At 38.6% G+C, this 22,523-nt stretch overlaps 1 protein-coding gene and 1 pseudogene across 4 annotated transcripts in view; one reads left to right on the forward strand and one right to left on the reverse strand.

The window, feature by feature from the left end:
- CNOT6 (CCR4-NOT transcription complex subunit 6) overlaps positions 1–22,523 on the reverse strand; it is a 76,964-nt gene that overhangs the window by 20,459 nt on the left and 33,982 nt on the right. For 3 of the 4 annotated variants that reach the window (XR_006200694.1, XM_042932347.1, XM_042932338.1), the window contains 2 exons: positions 4,218–4,404; positions 1,962–2,047 (listed from right to left, as the gene is read on the reverse strand). Coding sequence is in view for 3 of the 4 variants with exons in the window: in XM_042932347.1 (XP_042788281.1) it covers positions 1,962–2,047; positions 4,218–4,404 (273 nt within the window). In the remaining variant the exon portion in view is untranslated. Of the gene's footprint in view, positions 1–1,961; positions 2,048–4,217; positions 4,405–14,483; positions 14,583–22,523 lie in introns of those variants that run through there. The other variant, XM_042932356.1, reaches the window with a different exon arrangement.
- On the forward strand, positions 20,681–21,340 carry LOC122224515 (annotated as a pseudogene).

Genomic DNA, 22,523 nt, shown 5'->3' on the forward strand with positions numbered 1-22,523 from the left:
AGCCTGCGAGAATCGTCAAAGAATTAACCTGAGTGGAAAAAACTAATCTCAGGTTACATACAGCATGATTCTACTAACAATATTCCTGAAATAACAAAGTTTTAGAAATGGAGAACAAATCAGCGGTTGTCAGAAGTTAACAAGTGAGTGGGGCAAGCTCAGAAAAGTAATGGATTTGTCCAAAAAATCGGTGAAACTCTATTTCGAAGAAAGAAACCTAAAACCTAGATGTCAAACATTTTAGAGGATCTTTCTGAAATGAAAGAGCAAGGGATCCTCAAAAACTAAGGTGCCACAAAGACTGCCCTATCACTCCCCAACGCTTCCAAGGCTTTCATACACATTAACACAATGTGGACATGTGTGACCAATGACCCTAATGTCAAATAAAGTTTGTGAATCCTTAGAGAAATGAACACATTTTTGTAAAATAAATACTGTTAAGATTACAAAACCTGAAACTAAGAGGACATAAAACAGTAGCTGCTTCTGGGATGAGAAAGGGACCTAAAGAAGAAACAAAGAGGGTTTTTACATTCTGTAATGTTCTATTTCTTTGTATTAGAAAACAGACACAAAAGTGACACAATATTAATTGTTCATTCTGATGTTGCTACATTTTATATTTTTGTTTTTCAAAGTTAAAACAAGAAAACTTTAAAGGGCCTAATTTAAGGAGCCTCAGCCAAAGGGTAGCTGGGTGGCTTAGTTGGTTGAGCATCTGACTTCGGCTCAGGTCATGATCTCACAGTTCATGAGTTCGAGCCCCATGTTTGGCTCTGTGCTGACAGCTTGGAGCCTGCTTCAGATTCTGTGTGTGTGTGTGTGTGTGTGTGTGTATGTGTGTGTGTCTGCCCCTTCCCTGTTCATTCGGTCTCTCTCTCTCTCTCTCTCTCTCTCAAAAATACGCATTAAAAAAAAAAAAAAAGAAGAATCCTCAGCCAAGCTCAGCCAAGCCCAGCCTACACTTTCCAAAGAAAACCTTATAAAGCTGATGTTTGATGAATATGGTTTTGTATACATTTACAAATGTATTATTTATATTTTCCCATTTGTTTTTGTAAAATTACTGTTACCTTTATGAAATGAAAAGGATTACAGGAATAAAACCTTATTTTCTAAATGTAGTCTTAAGAAACAAAAGTACAATTCTTTAAGACTTCATTATGTGACTATTTTTTTAGGAATTGATTAAAGAATGAGGTGGATACGAGATTAGCAAACAATCATCTAATGTGTTAAAAAAAAAAAATTCTTATTGACCTATTACTAAAATAGAGCTTTTAATCTTACTGATTTAAAAAACATATTTCCCAATAATTCTTACTGGATCAATTATGCCCTCAAATTCTAATAGATTAATGAAGTCCTTACACATCAAGTTTTAAAAAATGCTAAAAACTGAATATTAACATGTCCCAATGGATGAAAATTTTCTACTCAATTTCTGTACTTTGTGAGTTTGTTTTTTGAGATTTGAATACAAGGGAAAAGAAGCCATTTATTCGTGAGTTTCAGTCCCGTGTCAAGCTTTGTGCTGACAGCTCAGAGCCTGGAGCCTGCTTCAGATTCTGTGTCTCCCTCTCTCTCTTCCCCTCCCCCACTTGCACTCTCTCTGTCAAACATAAATAAACATAAAAAAAAATTTTTTAAACAAAGCCATTTATAGTATGATGACATAAAGTATGATCTGAGGAATGTATCATCAGAACACTGAACTGACTGAAACAAAGGATAGAAGAAAGAAAAGCCGGGCTAGGAGTAAAAAGGAATACAAAGATTAGCAGACAGTCTCCAGGTGGACAAGAGAGAAAACCACTGGGATGTACCTAAAAAACTGATGAAGTTTGGGGAAGAGTGAGCCTGCAAATCCCTGGCGACAAGATCCCCCTCTTACAGCTTCTTTAGACTCAAAGACACAACATACAAACCACAAGAAGCACAAATATGAGAAATCATACCTTTCAGGCCTAAAGTCTGCAACTGAAACAGTTTTCCCAGCTCAAAGGGTAGAACTCGTAACAGGTTGTTATTTAAATGGAGTTCCCTGTGGATGTAAAAATTCCACATCAGAACATATATTGCCTTTTAACCCATGGCTAAAATCAGCACTATAATTTCTAATATTCTTCTCAGAATGAAAAATTTTATATTATATTCCAATGTCTAGTACAGTGCTTCTCAAACAATGATGTAGCAAAAAAACAAAACACAACAAAAAAACCCCAGATTGCCACAGACCAAACATTTTAAAAATAACAGAAAACTGGGGCACCTGGGTTAGTATCCAACTTCAGCTTAGGTCATGATCTCACAGTTCATGAGTTTGAGCCCTGTGTCAGGCTCTCTGCTGACAGCTTAGAGCCTGGAGCCTGCTTTGGATTCTGTGTGTGTGTCTCTCTCTCTCTGCCCCTCCCCCGCTCACACTGTCTCTCTTAAAAATAAATATTGAAAAAATTTTAAAATATTTTTAAATATTTTTAAATAATTTTTAAATTTTTTTTTTAATTTCTAATTCAAGAAAAGAGAGGAGAAAAAAAAAAGACCAACAAAGCACAAGTCATATTTTTAAAGTGCATTAGATTCAATAGATACAAAACTGCTCTCACACGTTGTCTATTCCACTGCAGGCTGATGACACAGTTTACAAATGGGCACAGTCCACAGACTGCCCAAGAGCAGCACTGATCCAGCCACATGGAGTCTACTACACAACTTTAAGAAAGTGGAAATGATAAAACAGCCTAACAAGTGAATTGTTAAATGAGATTTAAAATGATCATGTAGCACCAACTGAAAATAGCTTATGACAGCTAAAAAATTAAGTTTACCATTAATATTTCTCCAAATTTTAAAGTTTCACATTAGACATAATGGAAGCTTTATTAACAATTAATATTTTTTTATGAACTATCAAAAGAATCTTCAGTAGTGAAAAGAAACAAAGACCCAACACTGAGATACTTACAATTTTCTGCGGTAAGTTTTATTTATCAATTTTTAAAGGTGAAGAGAACTACTTCTAAAAAAAAGAAGAACCAGTATAATCCCTGGTTCTTAGAATTTAAATGAACCTCGGTTACTACTTAGTGAACCAGAGGCTGGTGAGGCCATAAACTAAACAAGTCTAAATAATTTGTTCCCATTTATTTCCACATATATCACATGGGAAAAGAGGTCTTTTAAGGAGATTAAAAATGGTCATGGTATATACTCAGTAATTAAGCCCAAAACAATGTCAAAAAGCTGGAGTGGGAATAACAAAGGTAAAGAAACTCTCACGAGGTCCTTATTCCTTTTTACTATGCAGCAAATGGTAGGAAGCAGCAAAACAGCCAGGGGAATAAAAGAAAAGGCAAGTAATACGATATGGAGCAAGATTTTTCCACTGGGATTAACATAATAACTAGAAATTAGCTTTACTTTCAACTTGGATGGATCCCATCTACCTTACAAAAAAACAGGGATAATAAAAGAAATAGCAATTACCATTTATTAAATACAATATGTGTCCAGCAGGGTGCTAGTAGTTTCTTACTCATTATCTCAGGTATCTCTAATCTCAGCCCTGGCTAGGTAGGCCTTACAGTAACTTTACAGAGGACAAAACATTCAGCAAAGTTAAGGAGATTGCCCCAAATCACACAACTTGTAAATGGCAAAGTCACAGGATTCCAAACTGAACTGTGTGACTCCATATCCTATCTACTCCTCTACTCCGCACTGTAGTCCTCCAAATGCAGTGACTAATTCTAGTTTTTTTTTTGAGTCCAGGCTTTATTACTATCATGCATACAAGCCCTGGGATGGCCAAAAAGGTGTCATTCCTTGGCAGTGGTATCCTGGACCCTGTGTTAAGCATAGTATGGTACCCCAGAATTTAGAGGGGAAAGCACCACAATCGTTTGTCACAGGAGAGTCCATATGTAGGATTAACATAACTGCCTTTTATTTATTTACCCCCACTTTATCCAAAATTTTTGTTTAGGAATAAAGTATATTACACATAACATAGCAATAAAACAAATTTTAGGCAATGAATCTACCTAATTTATTATTTATTGACATTCAATTTCCCCAGAAAACTTTACAAGGGATACAATTATGTTTGCTCTTGTTCAAATACCATTTAATTGGTAGTGCAGTTTCCTAGCAAAATAAGTATTCTATTTTGTTTGTAGGGGGTTAAAGTCAGAAAAGAAGTCGAATCTGCACACCTGAGTGATACCATGTTTCCGAGTTCTGCCGGTAAACTCCGGATTTTATTAGAGGACAGGTCCAGATACACCAGATTGTGAAGCTTGGCAATGTCTGAAGGAATGCGGGACAGGGAATTGTCACTCAGATGCAAAGCTGTCAAGTGAGTTAGTGACCACAAAGATGAGCTTAAGCTTCTTACTTTTCCTGTAAGAGAAGGAAAAAATGGGGAAAGGATTAATATGGTGTTGTCTACAATTTGGTCCCTGGATCAAATAACATTTAGATGTTTCAATGAATAATAATCTATCTTTCAAAACATTGTGAGGAAGGGTTTAACAGGAGAAAGCTTACCTATTCTAGGACAACGTACTGCTATGATTAGGTTGTAAGCTCTACTTAGCAAACTAAAAAAATCTGTGTTTAAAATGCATCATTGTTTTTTAAGAGCACAACAGCTAAGACTTTATCCTTTAAGGTTGCCTCAGCTATGACACGAAAGAAAGATATGAATGATTTATAGTAATGATAAATCTAGTATGTCACCACGATTAATTTGGATACGCAAAAAAAAAAATCAAATCCTCTCTCGGAGGCTGTTCCTATCTATACTCTAGAAAACAAGAATTCTGCCTGCAAACAAAAGGTAAACCATATATTCTCAGCTTAACAAAGTTTTAAGACCAGTGTACTCAAGTAATAACTGCATCAAGAATCATATAACTAAACAAAAGCTGTACTGAATAATTTACAAGCAAAAATACTTGCCCAGAAACATCAAAGATATGAAGTCATAATCAAACAGTAATAGACCCCGGGTTCAGTAACCAAGAAAGTAATCTCTTTCAATGTAACATTAAATCAGTACTTTGGTACTTCTTGGTAAGATGACAATCATTTCTACAATCCATCTAAGAACTTTCCTCCAATCTCTTTAATGGTCTAAGATCTACTCTGAGACAGAATGAAACAAACAGATGTAATGGAAATACACTAGTCTTTGAGAACTGATTTTCTATTGGCTGAGAAAGCAATCTTAAGATTTCTAATCAAGGTGGAGTAACAGAGACCAAATTTACTATCCTACCTGAACAACTACCACACCAGACAATATATATGAATCAACAAATTTCAGCGATTAGACTTCAACCAGTGCAGAACAGTGATCCCCAAATGATCACAAACAAGGCAGGCCTTACAACTGTCTCAGCTTCCTGGACTGCACAGGTAGGAGATCCCAAGGGCAGCACAGTGATCTCCCCCAAGTTCTGGAGCAGGGAAGCCAAGATGACCAGAATTTACAAAGGCAGAGATAGTACCAGAGAGGAAGAGATAAACAAAGAAGTCTGGAGATGGGAAAAAGTTCCCCCTCAAGTTTTCAGCTAAGTATTGATCAGTATAAACATGTGAGAAATTGCCTGAGCCAGAAGGAAAAACACCCAAAAGAAGTAGAAACAATCCCTACATTTACACAGAACTGAAGCTAGCTAGTGTTGCCAACTACCAGAAGGAAATGTATCATAACTCACAAGGTGCTGGACTTATTAGTGGTATAAAATCAGGGGCACCTGGGTGGCTCAGTTGGTTAGACGTCCAACTTTGGCTCAGGTCATGATCTCACGGTCCATGAGTTCGAGCCCCGCATCAGGCTCTGTGCTGACAGCTCAGGGCCCGGAGCCTGCTTCGGATTCTGTGTCTCCCTCTCTCTCTGCCCCTCACCCACTCGTGCTCTGTCTCTCTCTCTCTCTCTCTGTCTCTCTCTCTCTCTCTCAAAAATAAATAAAAGCATTAAAAAAAAAAAATCAGCCCTAAAGATTGCTCTGGTCTCACCTAAAAAGTTTAAGAGCAAGCCTCAAAAGAACTAAACTGTTTCTGAGTAACCTAACTGTATCCCAAAATAAAGTTCAATACTGGTTATAGGAATACAAAAATATGCATTGCCCAACAGGGCAAAATTCACAATACAGCAACAAAACTACTCAAAATGAAAAGAGAGAAAAATACTAGAAAAAAACACATGCATGGGCACCTGCATGGCGCAGTTGGTTAAGCATCCGACTCCCGATTTTGGCTCAGGTCATGATCTCACAGTCTGTGAGACCAAGCCTCACCTCAGGCTCTGCGCTAGCCTACTTTGGATTCTCTCTCTGTCCCGCCCCCACTCGTGCTCTCCCTCTCTCCCTCTCTCTCTCTCAAAATGAATAAACATTAAAAAAAATCACGTCCATGAACTCTTGGGCAACTTTAAACCTAATATATATGTAATTGGAGTCCCCAAAATAGGGGAGTTGGGGACAGAAAAAAATATCTTAGGAAATAAACCCAAAAGATAACCAGATATCCACATGTTTTAACTTTTAGGAGTTAAACCTTTACCTTACACCATATACAAAAACTGACTCAAAAACTTTTGGAAGAAAACAGAGGCATTTACCTTCAAGACCTGAGATTATGCAATGGTTTGTTAGATAGGACACTAACAGCATAAGCAACAAAAAATATGTTAAACTGTACTTCACCAAAATTAAAACCTTTTGTGCCTCAAAGATCACCATCAACAAAGTGAAAAGTGTGTTCACACAGGAGAAACTATCTGAAAGTCATAAATTTAATAAGATATTTGTATCTAGAATATATAAAGAACTGATACAACTCAGTAAGAAAAGACAAATAATTCAATTTATAAGTGGGCAAAGAATAGGCACTTCTCCAAAGAAGATACACAAGTGGCCAACAAGCACTTGAAAAGATGCTCATTATCACCAGCCATCAGAGAAAGGCAAATCAAAAACAACAATGATACGCTACTTCATACCCACTAAGATGACTATAATAAAAAAGACAGAGTATTGGCAAGGAGTAGAGAAACTAGAACCTTCACATACTGCTGGTGGAAATGTAAACTAACGAAGCCACTTTGGAAAATAGTATGGCAGTTCCTCAAAAAGGTTATACAAGTTACCACATGAGCCAGCAATTCATTCCGATGAATATGCCCAAAAGAAAGAAAAACACGTGTCCATACAAAAACTTAAATGCTCACTGCAGAATTATCAAGAGTCAAGAAACAGAAACAATCCAAATGTCTGTCAACAGATAAATAAAATGTGGTGTATTCAAACATATGAAACATTAATACATATTAAAGCACGATTGAACCTTAAAAATAATTCGCTGAATGGAAAAAGCTAGTGACCACACATTACATAATTCCATTTATTTGAAATGTCCAGGAGAGTAACAAATCCATTCAGACAGAAAAAAGATTAACACTTTCAAGGTCTGGCTAGCTGAGGTGAAATGAAAGCTAATATGTATCGCGTTTCTTTTGGAGCAATGAAAATGTTGTCAAAACTAACTGTGGTAATGAGTGCACAACTCTGTGAATATACAAAACCACTGAATGTGCATTTAGGTGGATGAATTATGTGAATTATATCTTGGGCTATCACCAAAAAGAAAAAAAAGAAGACAATGAAGAGATGCAAAAAATTTTCTACTTTTCATGAAAACTATAAACCTAGACACAAAAAGCTCAATTAACCCCCAAGTATATGAAAACTCCACGAAGAATAAAAAAGAAAACTACAGGAAGGCACATCTTAATCAAATGGCTTAAAACAAATGATAAACAGAAAATCTTAAAAGCTGCCAAAGGAAAAATAATTACACAGAGAAACAAAGATAAAATGTCTGCAGACTTTTACTTGTGAACAGTACGAGAGAGAAGACAAGCAGAGCAAAATCTTTAATATACTGAAAGAAAATAAATACTATGAACCTAGCAACCCAATAAAAATACCTTTCAAAAAAGAAGACAAGTTAGAAGATGAAAAGAGCTACAGAGATGGATGGTAGAGACGGCTGCACAACATTATGAGTGTTGTTGTTTTTTTTTTAATTAAGTGTATTTTAAGAGAGAACGAGCACAAGCAGGGTAGGGGCAGAAAGAGAGGGGGGAGACAGGGAGGAGGGTGGAGAGAGAGAGAGAATATCCCAAAAAGGCTCCACACTGTCAGCGTAGAACCTGATGCAGGGTTTGCACTCATGAGCCTTGAGATCATGACCTGAGCTGAAACCACGGAGGACGCTTAACTGAGTCACCCAGGTACTCCTGAATATATTTGACAAAAACCTTCCCACAAAGAAAATTCTTGAACCAGAAAGGCTCATTGGTGAATACAACCAAATATTTAAGGAATAACTATAACAATTCTACACAAACTGATCCAAAAACGTGAAAGCAAGAAGATCCTTTCGAACTCATTCTATGTGGCCAACATCATTCTGATACCAAAACCAGATAAAACTAGTACCAAAAAAACTACAAATCAAATCCTTCATGAACAAAAATGCAAATTTTAACAAAATTTTAACAAATCAAATTCAACAACAGATTAAAAAGATAATGACCAAGTAAGACTTGCACTAGCAAATTCAAGGTTTGTTAAACATTCAAAATAATTTTTCAAAAAACTTTTTCTTAGAAAAGAAAATCATATACACAGATGTAAAAAAGCATATGACAAATCAACATTTAAAAATCAGCATTTAATCAAATCAAATCCTGATTTTAAAAAAAAAAAAGCTTGCTTGTAAGCTAAGAACAGAACTTCCTAAATCTTGAAGAAGGGTATGTATAAGAAGGTTAGTGGTAAGGGAATGAACACTTTCCTCCTGAGATCAGAAACAAAGCAAGATATGTCCACTATCACCACTCCCAATCAAAATTATGCTGGAAGTTTTAGCCTATGCAATAAGAAAAAAAGTCGAAAGAAGTAGTCATGGTTATCTGCAAATGGCACAATCATCATGTAAAATCCTAAGAATCTACAAAAATACCACCAATAAATGAGTTTAGCAAGGTTGTAGGATAAAGTATCAATATACAAAATATCTACTGTATTTTTATATACAGCAATGCATAATCAGAAACATATTTACAATAACATTTACATTAGTACCAAATTACAAAGTAGAGGAAAATATGACAAAAATATGTGTAGGACCAATATATTAAAAACTACAAAACACCCTGAAAGAAAGTAAAGAAGTCCTAAAGAAGCAGAGATATATACAGTGTTCACAGATCAGAAGATTTAATGTTGTTAAGATATTAGATCTCCCCCAAATTGGTTTAGAGTCAACACAATCACCATCAAAATACCAGCATGTCTGAAACTGGCAAATGGATTCTAAATTTTGCATGGAAATTTAAAGGCCTTATAAAATTCAAAACAACTTTGAAAAAGAAGCTGGAAGACTAAAACTACCTGATTTTAGAAATTATATAAAGAACTCTCAAAACTCAGTAATAACAATCCAATTTTCAAAACAGGAAAAACATCTAAATAGACACTTCACCAAAGAAGACATACAACTGGTAAATAATCATATGAAAAAATGCTCAACATCAGCATCATTAGGGAAATGAAAATTAAAACCGCAATGAGATACCACTACAAACCCAGAAGAGTGGCTAAAATTAAAAAGACTTGACAAGTGTTGGTGAAGATATGGATCAAAGATATGTAGTAAGAATGTAAAATGAGACAACCTCTTTGCAAAATAGTTTGAGGTTTTTATTTAATTTTTTTTTTTAACGTTTATTTATTTTTGAGACAGAGAGAAATTGAGCATGAACAGGGGAGGGGCGGAGAGAGAGGGAGACACAGAATCGGAAGCAGGCTCCAGGCTCCGAGCCATCAGCCTGGAGCCCGACACGGGGCTCGAACTCACGGACCGTGAGATCGTGACCTGAGATGAAGTCGGACGTTTAACCGACTGAGTCACCCAGGCACCCCCTAGTTTGAGGTTTTTAAAAAGTTAAACCTTACCTACCTTATGATCAATTTCATTCTTAGGTATTTGCCCAAGAAAAATGAAAGTTATATCCTCTATAAAGAAGTGTACATAAAGCTTTATTTGTAGAAATTATCAAATATTTTCATCAACAAAGAAATGGATAAATAAATGCTGGCATATACAAGTAATAGGATACTACTCAGTAATAAAAAGTATGAACTATTAAAAATCAACTGCATGGATGAATATCAAAATAAGTAGCAAAACTAAACAACAACAACAAAAAGTACATACTGTATTACTTCTTTTAAATAAAAATTCTACAAAACGTAAACCAATCCTATGGTTAAAGAAAACAGAACAGCGATTACCTGGGATTGGGGGAAGGGACAGAGAAATGAAGGAGGTAGAGAAAGGAATGACAAATTCAGGGGAATGACAGATATGTCCCTTGAATGTGGTGATGGCTTCAAGGATGTATAGATGTCCAAATATATCACATTATTCACTTTGCATACATGCTGATTATTACATGTCAACTTAAATCAATACAGCTATGCAATAAAATCTATCCTGGTCTAAGAAAGTATTTTTCCTTACTGTGTAATAATTACAGTAGAAACTACATCATTTCCTATTTGTAAAACAAATTTATTTACTTTTCAGTTCATAAAACTAAAGCACACAGCTAATATTCAATATAAATAAATAAAGCACTTAAAATATCACAAACTACTTATTGGGTACATGTCTTAACATATGTTTCAGCCTCAAGATAACACTTAACAAAAAAAGGTAGAAGGGCTTGAGAAATACATTTTTATACTTCAACTTAATAGGAAGGATACAAAATTAATTCTCAAGAAAGTAGGCAGAAAGAAAACCAAGAAGAAAGGATGAGGGGCTGGGTGGCTCAGTTGGTTAAGCATCCAACTCTTCATTTTGGCTCAGGTCATGATCTCATGGTTTGTGGGTTCAGACTCTGCACTGGACTCTGCACTGACAGTGCAGGGCCTGCTTGGGATTCTCTCTCTATTCCTGTCTCTCTGCCCCCACTCCTGTCCCTCTCTCAAAAATAAACATTAAAAAAAATTTTTAATCAAGTATAAGGAGTCATGTATTAAATAAATCAATCATACAAGATTTAAGGGAGAGGGAAAGGAGGAATCAGATCTCTACCATACACAGATAAGTAACACAAATAAATTTCTAAATGCCAAAAAACCAGAAAAGTAATGGAAGAGATTATTTCTAAACATAAACCCAAGATTCCAAAAACTGTCAGGTTTGAGTACATTAAAATTCAAAACCTCTCTAATGTGGAGATGCCAACAAGTACAGCAGCCAAAGAGATAATATTCAGGGACACCCAGGTGGCTCAGTCAGGTAAGCATCCAACTCTTGATTTCGCCTCAGGTCATGATCTCGCGGTTGTGAGACTGAGCCCCACATAAGGCTCCGTGCACAGATCTGCAAAGGGCTCCACGCTGGACATGGAGCCTGCTTCAGATTCTATCCCTCTCCCTCAGCCACTCCCTGCATGAGTGCCCGCTCTCTCTTTTAAAAAAACAAAAACAAAAAAAACAAAAACAAAAACAAAGAGAGAGATAACATTCATTTATTCGGTCAACTTTCAGTGACTAGTATGCTGGTGTGGGGACAGAACAGTAAATATAAAGTCCTCAAGAAAAAAGGGTTAGTTATAAAAAAATGTTTATTTCAACAATAAAACATATGCAAATTTAAACAAAGAATTCACTTCTACTTATGCAAATAACAAAATAAGATTAGTATCCAATATTCACAAGGCTAAGAGGGTTGAGACACCTTCATTAATTATGGGGAAAAACACAACTATATTTTGAAACCAATCCTGAAATAGCTACTAAAAATTTTAAATGTGAATATCCTTTGCCCCATCACAATTCCTCAATTAGATTAAAACTCTACTGGTAGAACTATGTAACCTAAGAAATTAAGGTTCCTAATTTTTGAGAATAAAAGAGAGTCACCTTTTGAAATTCTGAGGATATTTACTTCTCCATAAAATTGTACATTCCTCTGCATCCAAAAATGTGCATTCAATTTTAAGCAGCTTTGTGGCTTGAGAAATGCTGAGATTATCCTGACCTAAATTAAGAGCTGTGTTTTGAGAAGTAATTTCATTCTAACATATCCAGAATCCTTTATTTGTTAAATACTAAGAGACAGGGGGAATCTAACTAGTGTTCCCTCAAATCAGAGGGGCTATTAGCAAACTCTAGGGACCAGGTATAATTAACATCCCTATGAAGAAATCAAAATTGCTACCTCTACATTTGCAGATTTAGAGAAAGCAAGGAAGAAAACATCTTGACTTGAATCTTTAAAACTGACATTTTAGAAGAAAAGGGAATTATACTTATCTCCATTATTCCCAGATTCTGTATCTATGAATTCCCCTATCCCCTCCAGTTTACTTGTAACTCCAAATGCAATTCTTGTATTTCTGTTACACTCATTCATAAACATGCACAGAGAAGCAAAAAACTGTAGTCACCCAGAACAGTTCCCAGATGAGGTCCAACAAGGTAACACTCTGGCTTCTTGCTCCACTTTTCACAATGTGAACAAGTGTCTTCTTCATAATTTAGTGCTATATTTGTTTCTGCATATTTGTTTTTTGCGTATTTGTGCTTTTTGTGGTGAATTTGAGGTTTTAAATGGCCCCAAAGCATGGGGCTGAAATGCCAGCTGCAAGGCTGTGAGGTGTCTAGTGTTTGAGCTAAGTTTCCCTCAGGCATTCGTTAGTGTCCAAGAGTTCAAGGTTAATGAGTTGACAATATACATTAAATAAGGTGTCTTTAAACATAAACACACATAAAACAAGCTTATGTATTGACTAGTTGATGAAAAGTGTTGTGACTAGAGGTTCACAGGAACCTAACCATGTATCTCCTCTCGGAGCAATGCTTCAGTACTTGCTAATTCCATGCTCAAGGTGACCATATAGAGCATAACTACTGTGAGTAACAAGAATCCACTGTAACTGGAAACGGTGGCCATTTGAAATTTCCCCACTTGCAACTCCTGGTGAAGTTAAAGACCAGGATTTCGGGGTCATGGTAAGGTAAGCTTCACAAAAGGAAGAGGATTGTGCTGTGAGAATGGCAAATTGGATTAAGAAGAAGAAGAAGAGAGACCTGATTAAATTACATGAAGGGCACTAAGGAGAACATTTGGCAGATTAAATCCATTGATAGTGCTTAATTTAAAAATAGCAAAGTTGATGGGGAAGGAAACGGCCTTAACAGGGCATGTGAGTTAACAAATGGCAGTTTCAATCCGTGAAGGAAAACACATCTGCAAAGGTACCCTCATCAAACTTTGGTGGGAAAGAATTCAGGTCTTAAATGCAAGGAAAGAATGTCGCTTGTTCAAATTAAAGAGATCTAGTTTAAGTAAAAGAAGATTAGGCCTGGAGGTAAAAAGCCTAGAACCTGAGAATGCAAAGACTGAGACGAGTATTAGGAAAAAGGCAAAAGAACAAAGAAAGGTGAGAATATCAGGCTTAAAACAGAATGACAGTGGAGGTGGTGTGATGCAGATGAAGAAAGGGCTGAACTCAGGTAAGGGGACTCACAATAGTCTGTGCTCTACCACTAAGGAGCTCCACCATCTGGTTAACTGACCTTAATAAAAGGAAATGTTTGTTGCAAAGCTCAGTCAGTAACATCTGAACCAGTTACACCTTTTGCACTTTTCTAACTTCATTTTTTAAAGATTTTATTTTTAAGTAATCTCCACACCCAACATGGGGCTTGAACTCACAACTTCAAGATCAAGAGTCAAATGACTGAGCCAGCTAGGTGCCCTGTTAATAAATTTATTTTTATTATTATTTAAAAAAATTTTTTTAATGTTTATTTATTTCTGAGACAGAGAGAGACAGAGCATGAGTGGGGGAGGGGCAGAGAGAGGGAGATACAGAATCAGAAGCAAGCTCCAGGTTCTGAGCTGTCAGCACAGAGCCCGATGCAGGGCTTGAACTCACAAACCGTGAGATCGTGACCTGAGCCGAAGTCGGTCGCTCAACCGAGCCACCCAGGCGCCCCTAATAAATTTATTTTTAAATGAACATGCTTATTTATATAATTCAACACTGTTTAAAAATACCAAATCCCATCACCTGGTGTAACTACCATTATATCACATTCGTGTTAATATAAAAAAAACCAAACAGGAAACAAAATTAAACTATACATGATTCCTTAATGTGATTTAAAAAAAAAAAAAGAAAAAAATTAAAAAATGATGGAACCATAGAACTTTTGTTTGCTATAAAAGATTTTCTAAAACTGATCTAAGATTAACAGAGATTCTAAACATTAAAGGTTACAAATCTTAGTTTTAACTGCATGTTTTGCTTTTGAACTTGATTGCCTACAATGAAAGTGAAATAGACCATCATTGTACATTTCCCCCATCCACTCATTACATACTTTTTCTATCAAAAGCTTGTATCATCTCCAAGGAAGATAAGTAAATGGTCAATAAATACATGCAAAGATGCTCGATTTCATGAACCATCAAGGAAACCCTAATCAAAGCCACAATACTTCTTTCATGCCCACTAAGATGGCTAAATCAAAAAGACATATGTAACAATTGTTGCCAAGGAGTGGAGAAATTGTAACCCTTGTACAAGGCGGTTTAGAATGTAGAATGATGCAGAAACTTTCAGAACAGTCTGTCAGTTACTCAAAGAGTTAAACATTACCATATGATCTAGTAATTCCACTCCTAAGTACCTACCTGACAGAAATGAAAATGCCCACAAAGAAACTTGTACACAAATGTTCACAGCAGTATTATTCTTAGAGCCAAAAAGTAGAAACAATCTGTGATGCTTTGATTTACAACAAAAAATATACATTTGATCTTCATCTCTGTTTCCAGAATGGAGCTCCTAAAATCCTTGGAATTTCTGAAGTGATTAAAACAGTAAAGGTGTCTTTTATTACAGGTGCTCCTTTCAAGGACACCAGAGTTTAACCTTAAATGAGGTGACTTTTTTAATGCCCCCATAAATGGGGACTTGTTGCCAGGGACACCAAGCAGGATTAGAGAATTGAAATTTTCAGTCCCCACCAGCCCCCATCCCCAACCACCAGGGAGAAGAGAGGGGGGAGAAGTTGTATCAATCACCAGATTTAATCGACCGTGCCTAATGAAGCCTCTGAGGGAATCTGTTAACTATGGAGTTCTGAGCTTTCAAGAGTAGGGAACACAGGGAGGTATGGGGAAGGCGAGGGGTCTGGAAAGAGCATGGAAGTTTCTTACCTGTTCCCTACACCTTGCTCTATGGGATCTCTTCCATTGGCTGTTCCTGAGTTTTTATAATAAGGCAGTAATCTAGTAAGTAAACTCTTCTCCTGGTTCTGTGAGCTGATAATAGCAAATTAATTAAACCCAAGGAGAGGATGATCCTGGGAACCTCTGGATTTGTAGCTCCTCAACTGAAAGCACAAGATAACCTGGACTTGTGACTAGTGTCTGAAGTTGAGGGGAGCAGTTCCATGGGACTGAACCCTTAACTTGTGGTACCCAACACTAGTGTCAGAATTGAGTTCTGTGACACCCAGCTGAGGTGGTGTCACAGAATTGCTTTAAGTGTAGAAAACCGGCACATCCAGTGTTGAAGTAAAGTAGTATTGTAGTAGAGTACTGAGAGTAGACAAGACACACAGGAGTGTGTTTTTACACAGATAAATAAATACAATGATATCCACACATGGAACATTATTCAGCCACTAAAAGGAATGAAGTACTAATACGTGCTACAACACAGATGAATCTTGAAAACATTATCCTAAGTATTAAGAAGGCAGTCACAAAGACCACAAGAAAATGTTTGGAACAGGCAAATCTATAGATGTAGAAAATAAACTACTGGCTACCTAGGGCTAGGGGACCGGAAGGAAATGGGAAGTGACTGCTAATGAGTATAGGGTTTCTTTTGGGGTGCTAAAAATGTTTTAAAAGTGAATGTGATAATGGTTGCACACCTGTGAATAAACAAAAACCCACTGACTGTGCACTTTAATGAATTATAGGATATGTGAATTATATCTCAATAAAACAGTTACATAAAACGGTTTATAGCATAACAGAGAACAAAGCACAAAATAACATATGCAAAACAATTTGCATGTATACAATAATTAGATGGAAAAGTAACAGAAGATTCTATTCATAAGAAGAACCAGAAGGTAAAATACCTATGAATAAATCTACCAAGAAGTATATAGGACTTCTACAAAAAAAACAAATGGAAAGACATCCTATAGGGAAGCCTGGGTGGCTAAGTTGATTAAGCATCCGACTTCAGGTCATATTACAGTTTGTGAGTTTGAGACCCACATTAGGCACTGCACTGATAGCTCAGAGCCTGGAGCCTGCTTCAGATTCTGTGTCTCCCTCTCTTTCTGCCCCTCCCTGCTTGTGCTCTCTTTCTCTCTCAAAAATAAATAAGCAAACATTAAAAAAAAAAAAAAAAAGTATCCTACAAATCACCCTAATTTATAAAACAACATGATCATGATAAAAATGCCAGGACCAGATAAGTTGATTCTGAATTTCATTATTGAAAAAAGTTGCCAACTATCATCTGTCAAAATTATAAACACATATACCCTTTTGACCTACATATACATTAGAAAGGATGCAAAACAATCTACAAGGTTATTCACTGTAGCAGTGGTTTGTCATAGACTGACCATCAATATAGTACTACTTAAATAAGTTACAGGGGTGCCTTGAGCCCTTCATCGGGCTACACACATGGAGCCTACTTGAGATTCTTTCTTTCTCTCTCTGGAAAATGGGAAGGGAGAGGGAGAGGGAAGGAGGGAGAGGGAAGGAGGGAGAGGGAAGGAGGGAGAGGGAAGGAGGGAGAGGGAAGGAGGGAGAGGGAAGGAGGGAGAGGGAAGGAGGGAGAGGGAAGGAGGGAGAGGGAAGGAGGGAGAGGGAAGGAGGGAGAGGGAAGGAGGGAGAGGGAAGGAGGGAGAGGGAAGGAGGGAGAGGGAAGGAGGGAGAGGGAAGGAGGGAGAGGGAAGGAGGGAGAGGGAAGGAGGGAGAGGGAAGGAGGGAGAGGGAAGGAGGGGGAGGGAAGGAGGGAAGGAGGGGGAGGGAAGGAGGGAAGGAGGGAAGGAGGGAGAGGGAAGGAGGGAGAGGGAAGGAGGGAAGGAGGGAAGGAGGGAGAGGGAAGGAGGGAAGGAGGGAGAGGGAAGGAGGGAGAGGGAAGGAGGGAGAGGGAAGGAGGGAGAGGGAAGGAGGGAGAGGGAAGGAGGGAGAGGGAAGGAGGGAGAGGGAAGGAGGGAGAGGGAAGGAGGGAGAGGGAAGGAGGGAGAGGGAAGGAGGGAGAGGGAAGGAGGGAGAGGGAAGGAGGGAGAGGGAAGGAGGGAGAGGGAAGGAGGGAGAGGGAAGGAGGGAGAGGGAAAGAGGGAAGGAGGAAGAGGGAAGGAGGAAGAGGGAAGGAGGGAAGGAGGGAGAGGGAAGGAGGGAAGGAGGGAGAGGGAAGGAGGGAAGGAGGGAGAGGGAAGGAGGGAAGGAGGGAGAGGGAAGGAGGGAAGGAGGGAGAGGGAAGGAGGGAAGGAGGGAAGGAGGGAGAGGGAAGGAGGGAAGGAGGGAGAGGGAAGGAGGGAAGGAGGGGGAGGGAAGGAGGGAGAGGGAAGGAGGGAGGAAAAATTACAGTGATAAGAGAACTATCTATTATTTAGAATCTCTCCACAGTACAATGTTACATGGGAAAAAAAGCAAAGTGCAGAAATTTGTACATAATATACTATCTTTTGAATTAAAAATAAGGTGTAGGGGCACCTGGGTGGCTCGGTTGGTTAAGTGTCCGACTTCAGTTCAGGTCATGATCTTACAGTTTGTAGGTTCGAGCTCTGCGTTGGGCTCTGTGCTGACAGCTCAGAGCCTGAAGCCTGCTTCAGATTCTGTGTCTCCCTCTTTCTATGCCCCTCCCCTGCTCATGTTCTGTCTCTCTGAGATATTTAATGAATACACATTAAAAAAAAATTTTTTTAAATATGATGTGGAATAAGAAACTATATTTGTATTTACATATGTATGGAAGGACTCCAGAGGTGTATAAAAGAAACTAATAACCCTGTATATGAATGCATACGTGTGTGCATGCTGGGAGGTATAACGGGAAAAGGGGGATGAAAGGGAGACTTCCACTGTATACTTTATATTCTCCATGTCCCCTTTTCCTGTGATGTCCTTAACTCCACTTTCCCCTGGCTAATATCATTAACTCAATAGTCAGCTATTCTAGGATGTTTTCCCTGATCCTGCCAAGCTGGCTAAGACCGTCTTAAAGAAAAGATAATAGGTCAAGCTTTCTGTCCTGTATTTATCATGGTTTTATAATTATCTTCTTGTGGGAGTCTTCTATAGCCTGTAAGATTCCTGAAACCTTATGTTTCATCACCTTCCACATCAGAAGTCTCAGAGTAAATGAATAACATGTAAGTGATTTCCAGTAAGTTAGTGATGGCCTCAAAACTAGTATTGTGCATGTCCTGCCTCCACTTGAGTTTCCCTCCTCTCTTGTTTACCTGTCCCCAGTCTAGACTTCCCTAGAGTAGACATCAGGGTCACCGAGAGGGTGGACAGCTGCACAAGCTGTTAACATTCTGAAACCTACTTGACTCTGGAGTTACACTTACCACAATTACCGAAAAGAGCTAAATGTAATACTATCTTTAAAAAATTCAGAAGAACTTGGGACGCCTAGGTGGCTTTGTCAATAAAGCGTCCAACTTCAGCTCAGGTCATGATCTAACAGTTCATGAGTTCGAGCCCCATGCCGAGCTCTCTCTGCTGTCAGTGCAGAGCCTGCTTTGGATCCTCTGTTCCCTCTCTCTCTGCCCCCCACCCTCACTCATGCATGCTTTCTCTCTCTCTCTCTCTCTCTCTCTCAAATATAAACATTAAAAAAAAAAATCATACTGGCACAAAAACACTCAGACAAACGGAACAGAATACAGAACCCAAAAATAGACTCACAAACATATGGCCAACTAATCTTTGACAAAGCAGGAAAGAATATCCAATGGAATAGACAGTCTCTTCAGTAAGTGGTGGTGTTTTGAAAAGCTGGCCAGTGACATGGAGAAAAATGAACCTGGACCACTTTCTTCCCCATACACAAAAATAAACTCAAAATGGATGAAAGACCTCAATGTGAGACAGGAAGCCATCAAAATCCTCAAGGAGAAAGCAGGCAAAAATCTCTTTGATCTTTGCTGCAGCAATTTCTTACTCAACACGTCTCTGGAGGCAAGGGAAACAGAAGCAAAAATGAACTACTGGGACCACATCAAAATAAAAGGCTTCTGCACAGCAAAGGAAATAATCAGCAAAATGAAAAGGCAACCGACAGAATGGGAGAAGATATTTGCAAATGACATATCAGATAAAGGGTTAGTATCCAAAATCTATAAAGAACTTATCGCACTCAACACCCAAAAAACAAATAATCCAGTGAAGAAATTGGCAAAAGACATGAACAGACACTTCTCCAAAGAAGACATCCAGATGGCCAACTGACACATGAAAATGTTCAACATCACTCATCATTAGGGAAATACAAATCAAAACCACAATGAGATCCCACCTCACCCCTGTCAGAATGGCTCACATTAACAACTCAGGCAACAAGAGATGTTGGCGAGGATGTGGAGAAAGAGGATCTCTTTTGTACTGCTGGTGGGAATGCAAACTGGTGCAGCCACTCTGGAAAACAATATGAAGGTTCCTCAAAAAATTAAAAATAGAACTACCCTACAATCCAGCAATTGCACTACTAGGTATTTATCCAAGGGATACAGGTGTGCTGTTTCAAAGGGACATATGCACCCCAATGTTTCTAGCAGCACTATCAACAATAGCCAAAGTATGGAAAGAGCCCAAATGTTCATCGATGGATGAATGGATAAAGAAGATGCATGTGTGTGTGTGTGTGTGTGTATGTATGTATGTATACACACACACACACACACACACACACACACACACACACACACACACACACAATATGGAGTATTACTCGGCAATCAAAAAGAATGAAATCTTGCCATTTGCAACTACGTGGATGGAACTAGAGGGTACTATGCTAAGTGAAATTAGTCAGAGAAAGACAAATATCATAGGACTTCACTCATATGAGGAATTTAAGATACAAAACAGATGAACACAAGGGAAGGGAAGCAAAAATAATATAAAAACAGGGAGGGGGAGAAAACATAAAAGACTCTTAAATATGGAGAACAGACGGTTACTAGAGGGGTTGTGGGAGGGGGGATGTGGGCTAAATGGGTGTGGGGCATTAAGGAATCTGCTCCGGAAATCACTGTTGCACTATACGCTAACTTGGATGTTAATTTTAAAAAATTTAAAAAAAAGAAAATCAGAAGAACCTGATCCAGAATTTGAGCGACATGGTCTACCACTCTCCATGGAAAAACATGAAGAAAGCTTACTCAAACTAGACTCAAACTCAACTGAAGCCTTCAAAATGTCAGAAAGTGTCACAAACTAGAAAAGGCTAATGTGTGACCCTACAGCTAAAGGCACCTGATTTATAGATCATTTAAAAACTACCAAGGAGGACCCCCCACCCTCCATGACCCCTGCACCCACTCTCCTGGGTGCTCAGCAGGCAAAGGTGCTGGAGGACATGCTGTGGGAGCAGTCTGAGCCGCTGCCCTAGCTGGCCACCATCTGCCAGTTCAAGTGGTTACCTCCAACTGGTGCTGGAGCAGGAGCACGTGGCCAACACCAAAGAGTATGAGCGGATAAAAAAATCTGAACTTTGGTTTTGCCAAACTGAAGGCACTTGTGCTATTTCTTCCCCAGAGCAGGAAGCATAGCAAAGCTGATATCCTTAAAGGTGCAACTGAATACATGTAAGTTCCCAGTGATATTTTCAAAAGAGCCAAAGATTCAGAAGAAAATCCAGATCACCAGAACTATAGCAACAATACTTCTGAACCACATATATCCTTGGCTAGAAATCTATCAAGAAACAACACCCAATATGCCAGCTGTATTGTGGGCTTGAAGAATGAGGAGGAAAGGCCCGGGGCAGATGGTAGCAGTGGTGAGTCAGCATACACTTAGTCGCCAGAGCATGATGTCTAGTACTGGAGAGATCTCCCCAACCAGGAGTTTGGACAGATTCTTAGAAGTGGAAGTCCTGAGTCACAGGCTTCCCCAAGTATGCGAAGTAAAAAGGCCAGAACAGGCCTACCTCCTAGAGACACATGCAGTCTTGAAAGTTTAAAAAAAAAAAAAGACTCCCAAGGAGTCCAGACCTAAGTTCCTATATCCTGGAAGGTTCCTTAGTGTGACTCTGGTCAGTATCTCTCTCCCTACCTGCACTGCCGCCTCAAGGGCCTGGAACAAGTACCTGTTCTGGGCTACAGATGTACCTCAAAAGCAGGCAGTCACAGTGCTGCCACAACACAATGGAAGAACAAGAGGAACATGAAAGTTGTTTGTTATCTGCAGATTCTTTACGTAGAATTTAAAAATGTGTATATATCTGAATTTCAGCTTCCTGTAACAACAAAATAATTTGCTGTTGACCAACCACCCTACTGAAGGAAAGAAAAACTAGATGAAAACTGGGTACAAAACACAAAAATGAATTTGAAAGCACCAGAGAACTACCAAGGCAGCAAAGAGATGAGAGACAAAGAGCTCAGAAGAGAAGTACCAGGTAGGACAGGTCCCACATTACCTTTGGCAAAATATGCAGAATCACAAGCAGCTAAGGCAAGTAGATGAGGCAAAAGCAGAGAGGCTGAGGTGCTAAGCAAAGCTTTAATCCCTCTTCCACCGCTGGGGAAACAACACAGGAATTTGGGAACCATCACAGAAGACCCTGCTAAATCATCAAGATTCTAGTTAGGATCTATAAATGGGGGGGGGGGGGGGGGGGTGCCTGGATGGCTCAGGTGGTTAAGCTCAGGTCATGATCTCACAATTTGTGAGTTCAAGCCCCGCATAGGGCTCCCATGCTGACAGCGCAGAGCCTGCTTGGGACTCTCTCTCTCCTGCTATCTCTTTCTGCCCCTCCCCTGCTCATGCTCATACTTTCTCTCAAAAATAAATAAATAAACTTAAAAAAAAAAAAAGAAGATCTATAAATGTAGTAAGTATGACCTGCAATAAGCCAACCCAATGAACACCACACAAAAGGAGATAAATCCTTGATTAGATTATGGTCAGCCGTTCCTACCGTGACTACCTGCCCAAGGACAAAAGTAAATCCACCCGTAAGGAAAAAGAACACCATCCAGACTATCAAATTATTCTACCATTTCATACAATTTCCAGAACTCAATGAAAATCACCAAAATGGGGTGACTGGGTGGCTCAAGTAAGTGTCTGACTCTTCATTTTGGCTCAGGTCATGATCTCACAGCTATGAGATCAAGCTCTGCAGCAGGATTCACGTGGAG

Source organism: Panthera leo, chromosome A1, assembly GCF_018350215.1.
Source record: "Panthera leo isolate Ple1 chromosome A1, P.leo_Ple1_pat1.1, whole genome shotgun sequence".
In the NCBI taxonomy this organism is placed as follows: Eukaryota; Metazoa; Chordata; class Mammalia; order Carnivora; family Felidae; genus Panthera; species Panthera leo.